This window comes from Leucopleurus acutus (assembly GCF_964270905.1).
Source record: "Leucopleurus acutus genome assembly, chromosome: 7".
In the NCBI taxonomy this organism is placed as follows: Eukaryota; Metazoa; Chordata; class Mammalia; order Artiodactyla; family Delphinidae; genus Leucopleurus; species Leucopleurus acutus.
In genome coordinates, this window is record NC_139150.1 from 82613760 (window position 1) to 82634474 (window position 20715).

Sequence of the window (20715 nt, forward strand, 5' to 3'; positions counted from 1 at the left end):
AATTGTCTGAGGCTGATGTCATACGATTTTTCTAAAAGAGGTTGTATTTTTCTATCAGAAATGATCAGAGTCCTGGGTTATACTTAAAAGATGAAATGCAGATTAGCTTCCAATGTAATTCTGGTGCCAGACCAGACAAGCTCAGGTAGGCTGGAGATTGATGGCTGCATGCAATGTCCACTTGTTTAGGCCATTCCACTAATGCGGCAAGATAGAGGTGCCATGAAGGCCAACCCTCAGCCCCTCTGGTAGTCTGGAAGCAGGAACCTGGTAAAAACCATTAACGTGACCTCATTTTTATATACTCTGGTCACTGGCCAAATTTGGGACAAATTGAGTACCAAAAAGTAAAAAATGTGAATAATAACTGCAACTTATGTCAAAAAATACTACGGAATGATGGATGGATAGAGGGCAGCATAGATGAAGAAATCTGTGATAAAGGATAGTAAAATGTAACTTGTAGAATGTGGGTGATGTTCACTATGAAATTCTTTCAACTTTTCTGTATGTTTGAAAAATTTCATAAAAAGTGTTGGAAGAAACAAATAATGTTGGTAATTGATTATAAAACATTGAATAAAAGGGAACGTTAGTCTACAACGATACTCAAAAAAGAGAGAAAGACAAAAAAAGAGAACTTCATTCTTTTCAAAACAATGTGGGGTAAGGAATACTGAAGAAATGAAAGTTACCATTTTGCAACTCCTGAAGTAATAATTGATCCAGGAAAGGGTCATCAATGGATGCAAAAACCATGTGGTGAAATGTGCTGGGGAACTGGATATTCACACAGCCTGAAGAATCACTGCTCAGATCACTTACTAATTAGAAAGAGAGAAATGTAACTTTATAATGGGATGGTAGACCTGTCACCACACTAACCAACTCATCACCAACAGTGGAGTTAAATTTCTCCAAAAACACATATGTATATGTTTTCCTTTTTTCACATGTGGTTTCCAGATCCTGGAACTAGCTAAAAGTCGTATAAATGTAGAATTGTACACTCCGAGACATCACTGCCCTTCTCCTGCTGGGTTGTCTTTCACTCTTATCTTAGTTTTTCATATTTGTACTTGATAATGTGTGATTATTTCAGCCTGGTTCCAATTTCCTGTTATTGTTTCTTTTGCTTTTCTTTGACTTAGGCTGTTGTTTGAATACTTGAAGACCCTCCCACAAGAACTTCTACTATACATTTGAGAGGGAGAGGTCTCAAGACACGCATGGAGAAGCTAATCCTAACAGCAATAATATGACAACATCTGGACTTCTTACACAGTGCTCTGTGCTTTCCCATGCACTGCCTTACTCAACCCTCTTTTCCCTTGATTTTCTAATAGTTGCATCTTTATCAATTTTTTAATATGTGAAGCCAAGAATTCTTCTCCAATTAAAAACCAGTTTTCTGGGCTTCCCTGGTGGCGCAGTGGTTGAGAATCCGCCTGCCAGTGCAGGGGATACGGGTTCGATCCCTGGTCCGGGAAGATCCCGCATGCCGCGGAACAGCTAAGCCCGTGTGCCACAAATACAGAGCCTGCGCTCTAGAGCCTGCGAGCCACAACCACTGAGCCCACATGCCACAACTACTGAAGCCTGTGCTTCTAAAGCCCGTGCTCTGCAACAAGAGAAGCCACCGCAATGAGAAGCCGGTGAACCGCAATGAAGAGTAGCACCCGCTCACCGCAAGCAAAGAAAAGCCCGCACGCAGCAACAAAGACCCAACACAGCCAGAAACAATAAATAAATAAAATTTAAAAAACCAAAGAAACCCCACCAGTTTTCTATCTGCACTTACTGGTTGCTACTGTCTGAATGTTTGTGTCCTCTCAAAATTCATTATGTTGGGGCTTCCCTGGTGGCGCAGCGGTTGAGAGTCCGCCTGCCGATGCAGGGGACACGGGTTCGTGCCCTGGTCCGGGAAGATCCCACATGCCACAGAAAGGCTGGGCCTGTGAGCCATGGCCGCTGAGCCTGCGCGTCCGGAGCCTGTGCTCCGCAACGGGAGAGGCCACAACAGTGAGAGGCCGCGTACCACAAAAAAAAAAAAAAAAAAATCATTATGTTGAAATTCTAACCCCCAAAAATGATGGTATTAGGAAGTAGGGCCTTTGAGAGTTGCTTAAGTCTTGAGGGTGGAACACTCATGAATGGGAATAATTAGTGCCCTTATAAAAGTTAGCCCACAGAGATATCGAGCCTCTTCTACCATGTGAGGACATGGTAATTTCAAAGGTGCTGGCTCTAAATCAGGAAGAGGGCTCACACTAGAACACTGACCATGCTAACACCTTGATCTTTGACTTCCAGTCTCCAGAAATAAATTTCTGTTGTCTTTAAGCTACTGAGTCTGTAGTATTTTGTTATAGCAGCCTGATCAGACAAGACACTGGTTCCATTTCTTGCCTCATATTCACTCTTGAACCCATGCCAAAATGGCTTTCATTCTTACCACACTATGGAAATCACCCTTGCTAAAGTAATCAATGGTTTCCATTTCCCTAAGTCCAGTTTTCATCATATATAGTGGACCATTTACTCCTTAAAATATTCTTGTCCCTGACTTCTGTGATCACATTTTGCTAGTTCTTTCCTACCATCTGTACTTCTTCTTCTCCTTTTCCTGTACCGTATAAGCCTTTTCACTCAACCCTTAATGTTACATATAGTTCCTTGGGGCTCCATCCCAAGCATTCTCATTCATTCCTTTAATAAAACTTACTGTGCACCTACTATGGCATAGACACTGTATTAGTTACAAGGCATTGCATTACAGTCCCTCTTCTCAGGGAGTTTAGAGGAAAAGCTGTCAATCATAAATTATTTAATTGATCATTAATTATAGTCGGTATAAGGACTATTAAAAAGTTCAAGGTACTACTTCTACGGGTTAACTGGAATAAACTTGGCTGTGTCTGACATTCCAAAGATGCAACCCATTTAGACACAGAGGAACCGGAGGTGCTCTTATAAGGAAAACATCTTCCTATAGTTGAGAAAAAAATTAATAAACAAGGATAAAATCCCTTTGAATTTCTCAGTCGAAAGTAAGATTCTTCTTACTCTCATTTCCTTCTCTGATTTGTTTTAGTAGGCAAATCTCCAGTCTGTCTGAAGGGATCAAAATTCAGGTGGTGAGGGCTTCCCTGGTGGCGCAGTGGTTGAGAGTCCGCCTGCTGATGCAGGGGACACAGGTTCGTGCCCCGGTCCGGGAAGATCCCACACGCTGCGGAGCGGCTGGGCCCGTGAGCCATGGCCGCTGAGCCTGCGCGTCCGGAGCCTGTGGTCCGCAGCAGGAGGGGCCCCGGCAGTGAGAGGCCCGCGTGCCGCAAAAAAAAGAAAAAAAAAAGAAAAAAAAATTCAGATGGTGAGGTGACTGTAGATTGTGTTTTGTTTATAAAAATACTTTCACCATAGGCCACAAGGCTGGTGGTGGTCTTCTTTCTGTAGGCCTCCTGACTGTCAGCCAAAGATCAAAAGATTAAGAAATTTACACTGTCTAATATTTATAATATACAAAAGCTATGAAGGATGTAATAACACTTGTCTGTGAAGCAATTTAGTCAGATTAGTCACTGAAAGACTTATGTCTAATATTTAAATTTATTTCTTAATTTTATTTCTAAAATTAAGAGCAGAAAACATGGCTTCAGCTTTTATTAAAGTCTATTATTGGAGTACTACAGAATAAGAAGGAAGAAAAGGGAAATAGGAAAGGAGAGATACAGGTGGTGTCAAGAAACATCAGATATCATTAATGACACCTTCATCTTGTAACTTCATCTTGTATTATCTTGAATAGCCCCTAAGCTATTCAAAATCCTGCTTTGCGTTTGCAACCATTGGTTTATACAGTGGGTATTACAACTTGGGACCTTCCTGCAAGTTCAGTGAAATCGACTCCAAGTCTACTTTTGGTTCCTGCTTCAGCCACTCTCCAGCCCTCTTTATGTAAAGGAGTGTTTTAGGGAATCCCCTGGTGGTCCAGGACTCTGAGCTTCCACTACAGGGGGCCCAGGTTCGATCCCTGGTCCGGGAACTAAGATCCCTCAAGCCACGAGGTGCGGGAGTGGGGAAGAAAGGTGTGTTTTATGCCAAAGCCTGAATCACCTGCAGGATAAAGCCTGAGTCAGTAGTGCCTACCTGATTCTTATGTTATTGTGGGGTGTTACGGTCATTTATTTCTAAGTATTATCTTTACTTAGGACTGGAGTATTTTATACCAGTCAGTTGCACATCGTTATGTCATAGGCATTTGAATTTGCTCACAGTTGGAAAAAATTTGCTTTTTGGTGATTTCTAAAGTCACCTTGGCCATCAAGCACTTCTTTCCAGGGAGTACTAATTAAGTAATTAAGTGCTAGAAACACATCAAATAAACTTAACAGTGTATAAAAATTTAAAAAAAAATTCATTTGATTAAATAGAACATGAATCAAAATGAACCAGAATATCTGTAAATAACTTTCTACAGTGCTTTGAAGAGAGGCAGATGTTGAGGGCCGAGCTCTCCAGTGTGCTGGAGACCTCAGGGACATGAGGTTTTACGTTCAGTTGACATGGTAACAATTCAGATCTACATGTTGGCATCTCTCACAGTTTTTCTATCAGTGGATTCCAGTATTTGCTATGAGAAGAGACAGACTTCACACCTGGAGTTGAAAATTTGGTTTGGCCTGCACCAAAACAGCCTCCCCACGTAAATGGTTTAAATAATAGTTGCTGATACTTGAGCACTTGCTAGGTACTAGTGCTTTACATTAATCTCCCAAAAGTCTTATGAGGCAGGGTATTAGTACCTATTTTGGGATGAAGAAATAGGCATAGAAGTTAGGTCACTTGCCTAAATGGCGGACCTGGCAGCCTGGCTCTGAAGTCTCAACCCAAGGGGTTTTTTGCCCTCCTCGTAATGACTTAGTATGTAGCTTTCAGTCTCAGTGTCTGTGCCCTGCTGTCACCCTCACTTTCCCACCCACCCACCAACTGTCTGGCTTTTTTCAGGAGCTCACCCCTTTCCTCCCTCTCCCACTGCCTCCTTAACAAGAGGCCCCTTGCCATCTGCAGCCAAGGTCAGAACCATATACGCTATGGTCAGTACTTGGAGCACAGCAGACTACTTCTTACTCCCACGTGTGCTTTTCTAAATTCTTCCTTTCCCACTTCTTTCTTCCCTCTTCCCTGACCTCAAGACCTCATGCTCTGCAGGGGAACAAGGAAGCGGCTGTGTGGGTCAACAGAAAGCCTCACATTTGCTGGCTCCTAGAAATATCTTCTCTTGACTCTATGCCCTGCCTTGCTGACTCCAACATAACCAGTGCCTAAACCTTTGCTCCCCAGCTGCTTCATCTGCCTGGGTCTGACCAGTCCTCAATTAAGCAATTAAGTAATTAAGCAATTACTTTGTTTCAAACCTCCCTGGCTGCAGAAGTCAGACCAGTGCTCTCTAACCAACTTCCTCCTTGTAAGTGTTCCCGAGGTGAAGGACTTGAGTGGATGAGAAACTCAGAATGCAGTAATGAGAATTAGAAAAATAAACATTCTTGGGGCTTCCCTGGTGGTGCAGTGGTTAAGACTCTGCGCTCCCAGTGCAGGGGGCCCAGGTTTGATCCCTGGTCCGGGAATTAGATCCTGCATGCATGCCGCAACTAAGATTTCGCATGCCACTACTAAGGAGCTTGCGAGCAGCAACTAAGGAGCTGGTGTGCTGCAACTAAGGAGCCCTTGAGCCGCAAGTAAGGAGCCTGCCTGCTGCAACTAAGACCTGATGCAACCAAATAAATAAATACTTTAAAAAATTATTTAAAAGCTAGCAAACTTATAAAGTGATGTGACTGACAAGGTAAAATGATTGGTACATTTCCAAAGCTGAGCAGGTCAGCAAAATAAGGCAACTGGGTGGTCCAGAAGGGGAGCTGTTATGCCTCTCTTGGCCCCTTTTGGACTGTGACACTTTTTCATGGTGCAGAGAGCCTTGTCTCGTATTAATGGGTAAATAATGAGGCAAAATGGGGTTGTCACTCTCCCAAAGTCCAATTCCAAGATAACTGCCATTATTTGACCTGTCTTGCAGTTCCTCAGAAAATACCACTCACAAGGCATGTCTTTATTTAATCTGAGTTAGAGTTCACCCAGTGCTATTTTCCTGGGGGCAATGGTTTAAGGTAGGCGGCTGCCTGAGGTGGTGATAACAGTTGGAGAAAACAAGATAAACAAAAATTTAAAGGAAAGGCTGGGGAATGAGATATCCATAAGGGACTTTGAAACGCTCTGATATTCCTGGGAAATTAGAAGCCCAGGGACATGCCCAGAGTCATGTTCATGCTTGAGAAAGACCTGAGAAAAATCAAAGTTCTCATCTCTGGCTGATGTTGAAACTCAACAGAAGCAGGGAGTAAAGTAAACATAGAACTGTAGCCAGCTTGCCTGAGCACTGAAGGCAATCTTCCCAGCAGGCACACAGAGCCCTCAGCAAAGCCTGGGAGATTTATTGGTTCCAGCCACTTGGGAATTTATATCAGATCCTTAAACTAACTGAGCAGAGACTTTAGTGGCCACACATGACAATAAATGCAGACTACATAAAATTATTTCAGTTAATTCACTAAAGAAACAAACAGTAACAATAATGACAACAGCAACAAACAGCAACAACAATAAAGCCTGGAGAAACGGGGATGTATCTGTTTTCCAGAATTGCCACATTATTTTTTGTTTTTTTATTAAAGTATAGTTGATTTACAATGTTTTGTTAGTTTCAGGTGTACAGCAAAGTGATTCAGTTCTATACATATATTCTTTTTCAGATTATTTTGTTATACGTAATTAAAATATATTGAATATAATTCCCCATGCTATACAGTAGGTCCTTATCGTTTATCTATTTTATATATAGTAGTCTGTATCTGTTAATCCCAAACTCCTAATTTATCCCTCCCTCCCCGCCCTTTTCCCCTTTGGTAACCATAAATTTTTTTTTTTTTTTAACATCTTTATTGGCGTATAATTGCTTTACAATGGTGTGTTTGTTAGTTTCTGCTTTATAACAAAGTGAATCAGCTATACATATACATATGTTCCCTATCACTTTCTACTTGCATCTCCCTCCCTCCCACCCTCCCTATCCCACCCCTCTAGGTGGACACAAATCACCAAGCTGATCTTCCTGTGCTATGCGGCTGCTTCCCACTAACTATCCATCTATTTTTTTTTTTTTAGCTATCTATTTTACATTTGGTCATGTATATATGTCCATGCCACTCTCTCACTTTGTCCCAGCTTACCCTTCCTCCTCCCTGTGTCCTCAAGTCCATTCTCTATGTCTGCCTTTTTATTCCTGTCCTGCCCCTAGGTTCTTCATAATCTTTTTTTTTTTTTTTTGGATTCCATATATATGTGTTAGCATACGGTATTTGTTTTTCTCTTTCTGACTTACTTCACTCTGTATGACAGACTCTAGGTCCATCCACCTCACTACAAATAACTCAATTTCATTTCTTCATTAGTTTGTATTTTATGTCTGAGTCTATTTCTGTTTTGTAAATAAGTTCATTTGTATCGTTTGTTTTAGATTCCACATATAAGTGATATCATATATTTGTCTTTCTCTGTCTGATTTACTTCACTTAGGATGATAATCTCTAGGTCCATCTATGTCGCTACAAATGGCATTATTTCCTTCTTTTTTATGGCTGAGTAATATTCCATTGTATATATGTACCACATCATTTTTTACCATTCATCTGTTGATGGACATTTAGACTGCTTCCCTGTCTTGCTATTGTAAATAGTGCTGCTGTGAACATAGAGGTACATGTATCTTTTTGAATTATACTTATGTCCAGATATACACCCAGGAGTGGGATTGCAGGGTCATATGGCAACTCTATTATCATGTATTTTCTGTGTCTTAATTTACTTGTGGGGAAAAAAAAAGCATCTAGATAGCTCTAGCCAAGCTTGTCCTGAGCTACGTGAAAACATACTCAGTTATCTGAGTGTGATTCATGCTGATCTCCCTGATCAATCTGTTGAAGAAACAGCACTCTTCCAACCTCAGAACTTATATATTCAAAGAATCTGGGTTCAAAGTCTATGCCAACATTCCAGCACTTATATGACCTCCCAAATTTTGAGCTCCATTTAACAATCTCTCCAAACCTGACTGGCTCACCAGGTGAATCATGGAGTGAGCTGGCCTTCCTCCGTGTATGTGTAGGGTAGAGGCACAATTTCAGTCTAGGGCTGTCTCAGGACATTCATAAGTGGGTCCTACCCAACCGATGTCAGAGCAAGGATGGGCCCTGTGCCTCTAACGGCCACTCATGGCAAGATCAATGTTTACTCATGGGCAGGAGAACACTTGTGCTGGGATTCCAAGGGACATGCTTTAGGAAAGAGGTTCGTTCAAAAACTTGCCTGGGGGCTTCCCTGGTGGCGCAGTGGTTGAGAGTCCGCCTGCCGATGCAGGGGACACTGGTTCGTGCCCCGGTCTGGGAAGATCCCACATGCCGCGCAGCGGCTGGGCCCGTGAGCCATGGCTGCTGAGCCTGCGCGTCCGGAGCCTGTTCTTCGCAACGGGAGAGGCCACAACAGAGAGAGGCCTGCGTACCGCAAAAAAAAAAAAAAAAAAAAAAAAAAAAACTTGCCTGGATTTTCACCGTTAGAAGTTCTGAGTTTTATCCCATCTCTCCTACTGTCAATTTCATCTCTTCCTTTTCTCTGGATCCTTTCCCCTTCTTTGAGTTTGAAAAAAATCTTTCAGTTGCCCTATTCTAAAAAAACTTACCCCAAGATAGACTCTTGGAATTTGTGGTATTTGTCAAGTGAAGAAAAGATTTTTCTTTTTAAAGTGATGGTGAAATAATTGAATGTCCATGTAGAAACACAGAAAACTTGACTCTCATCTTACACTATACATAAAAATCCATTTCAGAGGGACTAGAGGCCTCAATGTGGAAAGCAAGAACAAGTTTATAGAAAATGTGAGAGGGTATCTTCATGATCTTGCAGGGTAGAAAGTGATTTCTTAAACAGGATATATAAAACAAACATCTGATAAATGGGGCCGCAATATAATTAACTTTTGTTTATCAAAATGTTAAAGAGCGAAAGACAGCTTCAGAGTGATAGAAGACTTTCATTTTGAAAGAGAACTCTTTCGAATCAATAGGGAAAAGACAAAATCCAGTAGAGAAAATAGACAAGAGACTTGAGCAAGTATTTCATAGAGTAGGAATCTAATGGCCAATAACACAGGAAAATTAAAATCAAACCTCCCTAATATATGACTATACACCTACCAGAATCACTGAAATTAACGAACTCGATAAATGTTGTTGAGGCTATGAAGTAATAGGAACTCACACTCTGTGGATGGGAGTATAAACTGGTAAAACCACTTAGGAAACCAGTCTGGAATTATTATCAAAGTTGAAAGTGTATATGTATTCCCAATGACCTAGTAATTCCACTCCTACGTATAACGCCAAAATACAAGTGTTATTCACCAGGAGACACGTACAAGAATATTCATAGCTGCCTTTGTTAGTTTGAAGTTCCCCAGAGCTCCAAACTTAAGGAGGCAAAGTCCACTGACAGTAAAATAGATAAATTGTGTAGCATTGACAGAGAATACTGTGTATCAAGGAAATTGGATGAACGCTGGTTACACACAGTACTATGGCTGAATCTTAGAAATATAAAACTGAGCAAAAGAAGCCAGCTACAAAATGATTCATCTTACCTAATTCCATATAAATGTTCTAAAAGAAGCAAATAATTTTTCTTGAGGTTTTCTACTTATATAAAGTTCAAAAACAGGTAAAGGCAGTGTTTAAGGATTCATAATTAGAAGTTAAGGCATAAGGCAAAACGGCGAAGTAGTTACCACAAAGTTGGGAACCTCGTTATGCCTGAGGGAGGGGGGCAGTTGAACAGAATGTGCAGGGCAGGGGTGTCCGAGCTGAGGGATGGCAATGTCCTATTTCTTGACCTGGGTCGCACTTTATAATATGTTGTCTATTTGGTTTTATGTGTTTTTCTGCATGTCATAATTTACAATGAGAAGAAAAACCCTGCCTACAATTTCCATCTTGCCTCTCCCGAGCCTGTCCCTCTTCTCTCCTTTCCTCTCTGCCAGGGGAATGTCCTTTCTGTCCTCGTTTTCTCCAGTCTCTTAACTCCCACTTACAACACAGACTGTCCCGGCCCTCAGCCCCGGTCACCAGTAATATCCTAATTAGCAAATCAGATGAACGTGTCTCTTCCATACCGTGGAGGGGTCTTTGCTGTTCACCTTGTGGTTCTCTTTCCCCTCTGCTTCCCCAGACCTTCCCTCCTCTGGTTCTGTCCTCTCTCTCCCTCTGGCTTCTCTGTTTCATCCTCTGACTTCTCTGACTTTGCTGCTCCTGAAACACTGGCACTCCCCAGGTTTCCCTCCCAGTGGTCTCGTCCACACCCTGGCCACCTCTGTGCTAACAGCCCCCAAACGTACAATGTCCCCTTCCAGGCTCCAGGTGCAGGTGTGCCTAAAGCGTCCTGCTCCATTTATATCTGTATCTGGATGTTCAGCGTCATAATTTCAACCAGCAGCCTCAAAATGAAGTCATTCTTTTCCTTGCTCCAACCCGATTCCTAGATTTCCTATCTACGTAAAGGGAATCACTTCCAAGTGCATATCTCAAGCTAGAAATGTGGACTTTAACCTGTCCTGGCACCAAGAGCTACTGTTACTATGTTCACACTGTGCTAGGCACTTGCTACGGTCTGAACGTTTGTGTCCACACACCATGCCCCCCGCCAAATTCCTGTTTTGAAAATGTCATGCCCTGCATGGTGTATTAGGAGGTGGGGCCTTTGGGAGGTGATTAGGTCATGAGGGAAGGGCCTTCATGAATGGGTTTAGTGCCTTTATATAAAAGACCCCAGAGGACCTCCCTGGTGGTCCCAGGGAAGTGGTTAGGACTCCGTGGTTAGTCCCAGTGGTTAGGACTCCATGCTTTCACTGCTGAGGGCACGGGTTTAATTCCTGGTCGGGGAACTAAGATCCAAAGCTGTGCAGTGCGGCCAAACAAACAGACAAAAGCCCAGAGAGCTCCCTTGCATTTTTGGCCATGTGAGGACAGGGCCCTCACCGGACATAGAATTTGCTGATGCCATGATCTTGGACCTCCCAGCCTCCAGAACTGTGAAAAATATGTTTCTGTCTATAAGCCACCCAGTCCGAGATATTTTGTTACAGCAGCCTGAGTGAACTAAGACAGCATTTTTAAAAACATATATTACATGTATTTTTTGCATATATTACAGAGGAGGACGTGGAAATATTCGCAGGCAGAGCAGCTCTGACTCCTCACCCTGACTTCTGCCCAATTCCACGCAGTGGCCTCTTAGGAGCACAAGTACTTTCCCCCTGCGTCAGTTTCCACCTCCTCTAACCTACTTCTGATCATCACACTAACCTCCTAACTGGTGTCCCAACCACACACAAATCTCTTTCCATTTTTTGTCCAGCTTTAACAGGGCTAGTAGAGCCCTTTAATGATTTGATAGTGTAGATTTTTTTTTTTTTTTGGCTGCTCTGCGTGGCTTGCAGGATCTTAGTTCCCCCACCAGGGATTGAACTTGGGCCCTCAGCAGTGAAAGTGTGGAGTCCTAACCACTGGACCTCCAGGGAATTCCCGAGAGTGTAGATGTTGATTGCTTTCTTCTCAAATGCCTAGGCCACGTGATCTGATGCCAGCCTGCCCCCTTTCCCTACTCCCCAGCCCCAGGTCCACATCTTCTCTACCCCAAGCACACAGGCTGTTTCAGGCCCCTGGGCCTGGGTACAGACAGTTCTCTTTATTTGTGATGCTCTGCCGACGCCCCTCCCTGTTCAACTGGGAAATCCCTGCCCACCCTTAAGCTCTAACTGATGTTCTCCGAACATCTGTGATGCAAGATTAGCATATTATTCCTTCTTGAACTCGTCTCCCTCTCTAGCAGTGGCCACATCCAGGGGGCAGTTAACAATCTTGCTGAGTAAATACGTGTCTCTGGAAATTCTCGTTGAAGGAGAAGCACTGGACGAATAACCTGGTCAACGCTTGTTGGTGCTGGTGTATGGTACTCTGCGGGGGTTTGAGAGGCACTGCTCTGCACCCTGAGGCCTGGAGATGCTCTGCTGCGGGAGAAGAGTGTGAGGGATAGAAAACAGGGCGGCTTTCAGGGGCTCTGTGTCTTGCTCACTGAGCATGGGCAGCCAGCTGCTGGCAACAGCCACCCTTCTCCACTGCAGATGCCTTTCTCTTGCTGCCATATTCACTTTGACCCTTCATCCCACTCCAACCCTTCCATTCTTTTGAATCAGAAAAGGCTCCCTGCTTTATGCTTTTTTCTCACTTATGATGGCGATCAGGATACGCCACTCCAAATATGCCACTTTGGCTTAAATATGCCATATTTAAGCAGATAGAGGAAGAGCCGAGAGCTCGTTCTGTGTCTGCCTTTTCTCATTTGCCTTCAGTTCAAAATAATTCTTAGAAGATATCTCTTCTCTTCCTCTATCTGCTTAAAAACAGGGCATAATTTTCCCTCGTGCGAGTGTTGCCCTCTCCCATAACAGACAAAGAACAACCATAGTCACTGGAGACAGAGATGGCGAGGAGATACCTCATGGTCAAACCTTATCTTCCAGTAGTTACCTCCATATATTTCCTCATCACTTTCCCACAATTTATTTGCCCTAAGAGCCCAACCACTCTTTCCTTTGTCTAGTCACTTCTCCACAATTTATCTCCTTTTTTTTTTTGAGGTACGCGGGCCTCTCACTGTTGTGGCCTCTCCCATTGCGGAGCACAGGCTCCGGATGCACAGGCTCAGCAGCCATGGCTCACGGGCCCAGCCGCTCCGCGGCATGTGGGATCTCCCCAGACCGGGGCACGAACCTGTGTCCCCTGTATCGGCAGGCGGACTCTCAACCACTGCGCCACCAGGGAAGCCCTTATCTCCTTTTTAAAATAGTATATAAGCCTCTGAGTCTTACTGCTTCTTTGGGATGTTCCCTTCTTTCCTGTGAAGCCTTCTTTTCTGTCACTTTTATGTGTACAAAAAATTAAAAATATTAACAAATATTTTTATTAATATGCCTTTGCTCCTGTTTATCTGCCATTTGTCAGTTTAATTCACAGACCTCAGGAACTGAACATTAGAGGGTAGAGGGTAAGATTTTTCATCCCCTACACTTATAATCTATGAGATAAGCATGACTGTGACACATGCACAGATAACTAAACCGAAGATCAAGGAAGTTACAATAACTTGTGAGTAGAAGACTCAGGACTTGAGTCAACTTGAGTCAAAGCCCTTTTACCTTCCTTGTTCCTTTCTTTGTTAGTGCCTAAACATTTGTTTTGCCTGTTTATTGAAGCTGAAGCCCAAGGGATTGCTGACACCTGCTCATGTGAGCTTCCCATGTTGAGTGTCAGGTTAGGAAAAGAAGTATACTTGGGGGCTTCCCGGGGGCTTCCCGGGGGCTTCCCTGGTGGCGCAGTGGTTGAGAGTCTGCCTACCAATGCAGGGGACACGGGTTCGAGCCCTGGTCTGGGAAGATCCCACATGCCGCGGAGCAACTAGGCCCGTGAGCCACAATTACTGAGCCTGCGCGTCTGGAGCCTGTGCTCCGCAGCAAGAGAGGCCGCGATAGTGAGAGGCCCGTGCACCACGATGAAGAGTGGCCCCCGCTTGCCACAGCTGGAGAAAGCCCTCGCACAGAAACAAAGACCCAACACAGCAAAAATAGATAAATAAATAAATTTTTTAAAATATGTATTTCATTCTAATTCGAGGCAGGGAAGTAAGCTACTTCAGTGCTTTAAAAAAAAAAAAAAAAAAAGAAGTATACTTGGGTACAGCCCTGAAAAATCCCCATTCCAGACCCAGTCAGATAAAAGCCTGGTGATTTATGGTGACAGGACTTCTGTGGTACCTAGCCCTGGGCCAAGCAGTGTTAACCACTCAGTGAGTTTTGGATGATGACATGAGATGATTTGGGTACCTGCCCCCTGCAGCAGGGCAGGTACCCAGGCCACCATCTGACAGGGGCTCTGAGACCTGGTTTAAGAGAAAGGGACCCTGAGGTGCTAACTACATCCAGGATCTGGATTCTTCCCCATTCTTCCCCTCTCACCAGTTCTTTGGGAAAATGTCTGTAGGTAAATACTATATCTGTGGACTTCCCTGGTGGCGCAGTGGTTAAGAATCCGCCTGCCAATGCAGGGGACACGGGTTCGAGCCCTGGTCCGGGAAGATCCCACATGCCGTGGAGCAACTAAGCCCGTGCGCCACAACTACCGAGCCTGCGCTCTAGAGCCCGTGCCCTGCAACAAGAGAAGCCAACATAAGGAGAAGCCCACGCACCTCAATGAAGACCCAACACAGCCAAAAATAAATAAATAAATACATAAAAAAACAAAACAAAACTATATCTGTGCCATATGAGCCCTAAACACAAGTAGGAGAGGACAATCTTGTCTTGAAGTGGCAGGGACCAAAACAGTTTCGGTTAAGAGACTTTTCAGGTTTGTCAACCTGAGAAAAACCCAAGAAGGAAGAATAATAGGCTTAAAGAGTGCCACTAAAAATCTTATTGCGTTCCAAGAAGCCCTCTGCTGTAGTTAAGAAACTTGCCAGAAAGGCAAGGAAAGAGCATTACTTCCATTTACTTGGTCTGAAACAAGAGGAAAGGTCTGCTCACCTGAAAGCCAGTGTTGCTGCAGCCCTCGGCTGTGAGTGCTGCCGTCCTCTGCAGCTCCAAAGAGTTTTTGCTGCTCATGGATTTGGCTGGGCTCCGAATTCTTTTCAGATGTTTGGGCTGGAGATCCCCTGTACCTGTGACATAGAACACTGCCTCTGCTTAGGTCAGGATGCCACCTGCTATTGTAGGAACCTGGACACTGCTTCAGTTTGGAAACTTCGACCAAAGTCTCCTGGTTGGGTTGAGGCAGGAGTGGCAAGGGGCGGGGTGGGCACTTCCAGATCAGGTCCACCCACCTCATTAATCCTTCTTCTTATCCTCATTCCCGCGGGCCCATTTGCACTCCAGGAAGAAGACTCCTGTGCTGCTCAAAACAGAAAAGGACATTTTCTCTACAGTGTTGAGGGAAGGAATCTATTTCCTGTGCTGGTGCTGGGCACTGGGAGTGGTTGGTGGCAGGGAACATAAGTACTGGCTGCTACCAAGTGAGCAGAATTCTGTGCTCGGTCCCTGCTTGGGACATTATATATAGTGGTCTTGGTTTCTCTTTGGAACAAGGGAAAACTGAGGTGTCCCTGAACATCACCTCAGTTAACACCTCAGATTAACAAAAACCGACGGTTTGCCCAGGGCCGTTTGGCCAATAAAGGGTCAGTGAGAAGTCAAATTCAGGTCTGGTGGATTCCAAAGCCTTTTTACTGCTGTCTGCAATCAAGGTTGCTTTTAAAAAATCCAACTCCTAGAAATGCAAAGATGTGGCAGGTAAATGAAAAGTGACCAACTTAATCAAAAGATTCTTTGCTTTATGAAATTATTAGCTGTAGGATTTTTTTCAAAATAGCAATTTCCCCTAGTACATTTAAAATGAACTCTCACGTATCCATTAATTATTATAATTGTGTGGCCTGTGTGGAAATGTGAAAAATGTTTATAAGTGAAAAACTAAAATTTATAAACTGAATACTGCATATAGTAGACAAAAGAATGGAAAGAAAACATCAAATATTACTAGTGGTTATTTCTGGGTTGTGGTTTCGTGGGTGGTTGCTATTTTCTCTTTCATCCTTTGCTAGATTTTCTATAAAGAGCATGATTTACTATCATTATCATCATATTGAATATATATATATGTTAACACATATGTATTACATATAATATAATATATAATATATATGTTAAGAGCTCACTGGACCCATACTGCCTGGGTTCAGATCCTGACTCTGCCACTTACTGCAGCAAACTACAACTCAGCTCAAGAGCTAAACCCAGCCTGCTGCCTGTTTTTATGCAGCCCCAGAGCTAAGAATGGTTTCTAGCTTTTAAAATGGTTGAAAAAAATCGAAAGGATGACTATTTCATGATACAAATAAACCCTATGAAATTCAAATTTCAGTGTCCATAAATGAAATTTTGTGGGAACACAAACATGCCCATTCGTTTATGTATTGTCTATGGCTGCTCAAGACTCAATCTAGTTTAAGGTTAGGGAGGATCCTTATTCTCCAGAGGAGAAGAAAAACCTTCATTCTTGTACTTATGGTTGTAATTGCAGAAACATAACTCAAATGTCTGACATTCTTGCAGATATTGTTATATGAACCTTTTAAAATGCAACAATCCTATGTTTTCTCTGCCCCTAGGCTACAGACAGTATGTTTGAAAAGATACAAGCATGTTTGAGAGCAGGTCATGGTGAAAGCAAGATCACACTACAGCGTTGATTAAAAGACACAATGACCTGCCCATTTCATTCTCCAGCAATAATAGCTAATAGGAGAAATTGAGACCTAATTAGACCAAATTGCACATACAACTTGGATGCTAAAATGCAAAAACAAGATGGTCATTTCCAGAGAAGTCTTAACTTAAAATGCTACCTATCTGAAACCTATGGTTAAGAGCTTTTAGAACTAATGAAAATTCCGACTTTCCTGGCAGCACAAGAATTAACTTGATTCATGGGACTATCACTAGAAATGATGGTACCTTGGTAGAAGTGATGGCTCATTTTGCCCAATTTGGAATAGAAATTGTGACCAGAAAATCACTTTTCAACTTTCCAAGACTGCATATTAAATCATTCCCTAGTCATGCAGAATCGTTATTTGTAAGGAATAACTGAGCCAAGGCCTGAGAAACTGTCTCTTAACTCCTCTGTGTCTGAGCTATTTTCATTGCAGGGTCCCTCAAACTCAGTTTTAAACTTTGCAACCATTGCGTAGCAACCGAATCACTAGACTTTTTAATCAAATGATTTCTATGTCCTATTCCATTCCCTAAGAGTTGGCTTTTAGACCAAAGACCCATGGGCTGTATATATACCAACCCATTAATGAAAAACCTCCCTACCCCCTTCAAATTTATTAAAAATGTGAAAGTAAAAAAAATTATAAATACATGATAGTAGGTCTTGCTTCATACATGTAGTTCTATAGTGAGGTCATTCTTTTCCTTTTGGTGACAGTGTTTCCAAAAAGAGTAAAATTAATTTTAAAAAATTGTCCCACGTTGAGAACAATGTATTATATGTTTCATCGTTTTTCTCTGCTCCCACTGTCCTCCCTGGAAGGACATTTCACGTACTACAGAATAACATTTTTTTAATACATCTTGAAGTAGTTTAATAAACCAAAAATGTAATCCTGGGATGGCTGCAAAGCTTAATCTGATTAACCAACTTGAATTTTTCAGATCATCCAAGAAAGAAAAAAAGTAATAATGTGTATTTGAAATAGAAAATACTTTGGGATGTTTTTCCAACAAAATCACCTTTGTAGTTAGATTTTGCTTTTCAACACCCCCACTATACAGTTGGTACTAGGAAAGGCCAGGCACAGCATCTGCTGCCTGGGTAATGGCACCTGTGATTTAAGATTACTTGGCATCTGTATCACTTTACTTAGAATCCTGGGAAAGATGATCTTGGCACATTGGTGGACCAATGAAACACTTGAGTCTCAGGGGACAAACTGACTTTTCCAAGAATGTAAGTACTAAGTGGCAACGTTGTAATTTGAGCCCATGCTTCTGAAACCTGGTCCTGTCAAGAGCTAAGTTCTGAAAGGAAATAAAGCCCAAGGGAAGCACAACTGAATTAATACCCCAAAGTATTCATTCTGTTAGTGGGGAAAGCAAACCATAACCAAGATAAATGCAAAAAGGTTAATGAAAAGGGAAAACAATGAGGTTGTCAAGACAGCAGAGTTTAATCCATTTGTATACTTTGAAATCCTCAAAAAATGTGCCAATGCACATTGAAGTGATTTTTTTTTTTTTTTTTTTTTTTTTTGCGGTACACGGGCCTCTCACTGTTGTGGCCTCTCCCGTCCTGGAGCACAGGCTCCGGACGCACAGGCTCAGCGGCCATGGCTCACGGGCCCAGCCACTCCGCGGCATGTGGGATCTTCCAGGACTGGGGCACGAACCCGTGTCCCCTGCATCGGCAGGCGGACTCTCAACCACTGCGCCACCAGTGAAGCCCAAGGTGATTCTTAAGAAGGTCCAAGTGTTGACCTGTCATATTTATTCCCCTGGAAGTGAATGCTTAGACCTGCAAGCTATAGGAGGGCAGGGATGGTACTCATCGTAGTCTCTGTGCTTAGCATTGCTTAGAACAGATCATGCTCAAGGCTGAATAGTTTGTCCATTGACCAAAGGGAGAAACTGGAAATCCCTACCTTCCCAGGTATCCCAGGAATATATGTGAGCTGTACAATGAACTGTGACGGAGGCCAATTCCCACTGGCCGGCCCTCCCCAAGAACCAGGGCTTGGAGGAGGGCGAAGTGAGCCTAGGGTGCACATTTTAAGGGGACACTCACTCTCAGTATCATGCGGGCACAGGGTCAGGACCTGAGAGTGAGAGCCTTCTTAAATTTTGCACCCCAGGCACCTTGCCCAGCTCATCCTACTCTTGTCCCTGCCACGAGCAAGCCATGAGTCTGTTTTGGATGAGTATAAGGTAGCAGTTAAGCACATAGGCTCTGGACTCAGTCTAGCTGCCAACCCAGGCTCTGCCTTTTACTAAAGCTAACTAGCTGGAACCTCAGGCAAGTTACTCACAGGTGTCCTCTCTAAACATCTGTTGTTACCTGCAAAACGAGGTTCATAGTTGTGCCCACCTTATAACAGGCCTGCTGGGTGGGTTTGATATGGTATCGCATGATAAGTGCCTGGTGCTGTGTAGGAAGAATGCATACACTCAAGATTCCAGGGCAAACCTGCCAGCAGCTGCCCCAAAAGGCAACGTAGGGGAAACATTCTTTATCCCTTTTCACAGATGAGAGAACAAGACACAGTTTGTGAGGGAATGGTGGGTGGGATGGTCAGCTAAATACGGCTGCTACTGGAAAAAAATATTGCAATCTCTGGAAAAGAGAAATATGAGAAAGAGAAAACTCAAATATGTTTTCTTCACCATTTTGCTACCATGATGGCAAGAATCATGAATGGATGCTAAAGCTAGTGGCTGGCAGAATTTGATGAGAAGGACATTTACACGTCTCTTAGTGTCTCCCCACCAATTACATATTAATCAAAGAAAAAGAATACGAGAACTTTATAATGGTGAAAACTGGAAGACACCACCTTACCCAAACGGTCAGCAAAAATGGGGAAAAGTGACATTCTGTGCCTCTTGATAAGATGCACTGAGCAGGACACAACATCATTTCTGTGGTGTTACTGTCCCAAATGTATAACCTGAGTCTAATCAGAAAGACATTAGGGCCAATTGAGGGACGTTTTATAAAATAACTGGCCTGTATTCCTCAAAATTGTTATGGTCATAAAAGACAAACAAGCCAGAGGACCATTCCAGATTACAGAATACCAAAGATATTTTACAGATAAATGCAACACATCATCCTGGAGTGAGTCCTGGACCAAGGGAAAGGTTTGTTATAATTTATAGGACAATGTAGGGACAATTGACCAAATTTGAATTTTGGTCATAGTAATGTATCAATCTTAAATTTCCTCATCTTGATAATGATACTGTTGTTATGCAAGAGAACGTCCTTACGAAATAGACATTGGAGTATGTAGGAATAAAGGAGTACGATGTCTGTATTTATTCCCAAATGGTTCAGAAACAAAGCAGCGTGTAAATGTATATGAGACGAGAGAGAATAAATAAAGCAAATGAGGCATTATGTTAATGGTGAATCTGATTAAATGATGAGAGTTTTTGTTATTCTTGAAAGTTTTCTATAAGTTTGAAATTATATCAAAGTAAGAAAGATACAAAAAGACGTTTTGTGAATTATTATATATGCAAATTATAAACTTAACCTCCTTGTCAGTTATGTGTGTGGGCAGGGAAATTGTTAATTTTTATATATATATATATATATTTTTTTTCTCTTTTTATCTTGCACTGTAAAAAAGAACAACCAATAACATACTGCTTTTCTTTACCTCCGTATGGATTTTAAGAAATTTCCTTTTCTCCAGGAGAAATGGCTTATAGACAGAAAAAATAGTATCAAATTGTGAAATCTGTGAACCTCAGAAGTCAATATCTTGAAGACTACTCCCAGGGGCAGGGAAGAAAACAAGTGTCACAGAGATGAGACAGGTACATATAAGGAGAGCAAGCTGGGGAAATGACCGTTTTCAATGCCACTGACCCAGAATACACAGTAGGTACAATTTTCCTCCTGGCATCTCCTGCCACCAAGGTTGAGGAATAGAAGGATTGCAACAGGGCTGCCCTGCTCAGAAGCTGGCCTATAGCTGAAGTGAGCACTGGTTTCTCACTCGGTCTAATGAGGGCACTCTTGGTCTCAACCTTCTCTTGTGAAATGGGTTTTATGTCCATGCAACACTCAGGATATTCCAGTTAGAAGGTCTCATATCCCCCTTTGAGGAAGTAGAGCTGTGGGGCTGCGGCCAGCAGACAGAGCCAGGTGTCATCCTAACACTCAGCACCCACTCCCCCAACCCCAGCCTGCCCACTCACTGCCCCAGAAACCCTAA

At 42.8% G+C, this 20715-nt stretch overlaps 1 protein-coding gene across 1 annotated transcript in view; it reads right to left on the reverse strand.

Annotated features, from left to right (window-relative positions):
* SLC28A3 (solute carrier family 28 member 3) overlaps positions 1 to 14815 on the reverse strand; it is a gene marked incomplete at both ends in the record, with an annotated part of 57310 nt that extends 42495 nt beyond the window's left edge. Inside the window, one exon of the mRNA XM_082843483.1 lies at positions 14738 to 14815. Coding sequence (XP_082699609.1) covers positions 14738 to 14815 — 78 coding nt within the window. The remainder of the gene's footprint in view (positions 1 to 14737) is intronic.
* Between the last annotated feature and the right edge of the window lie 5900 nt (positions 14816 to 20715).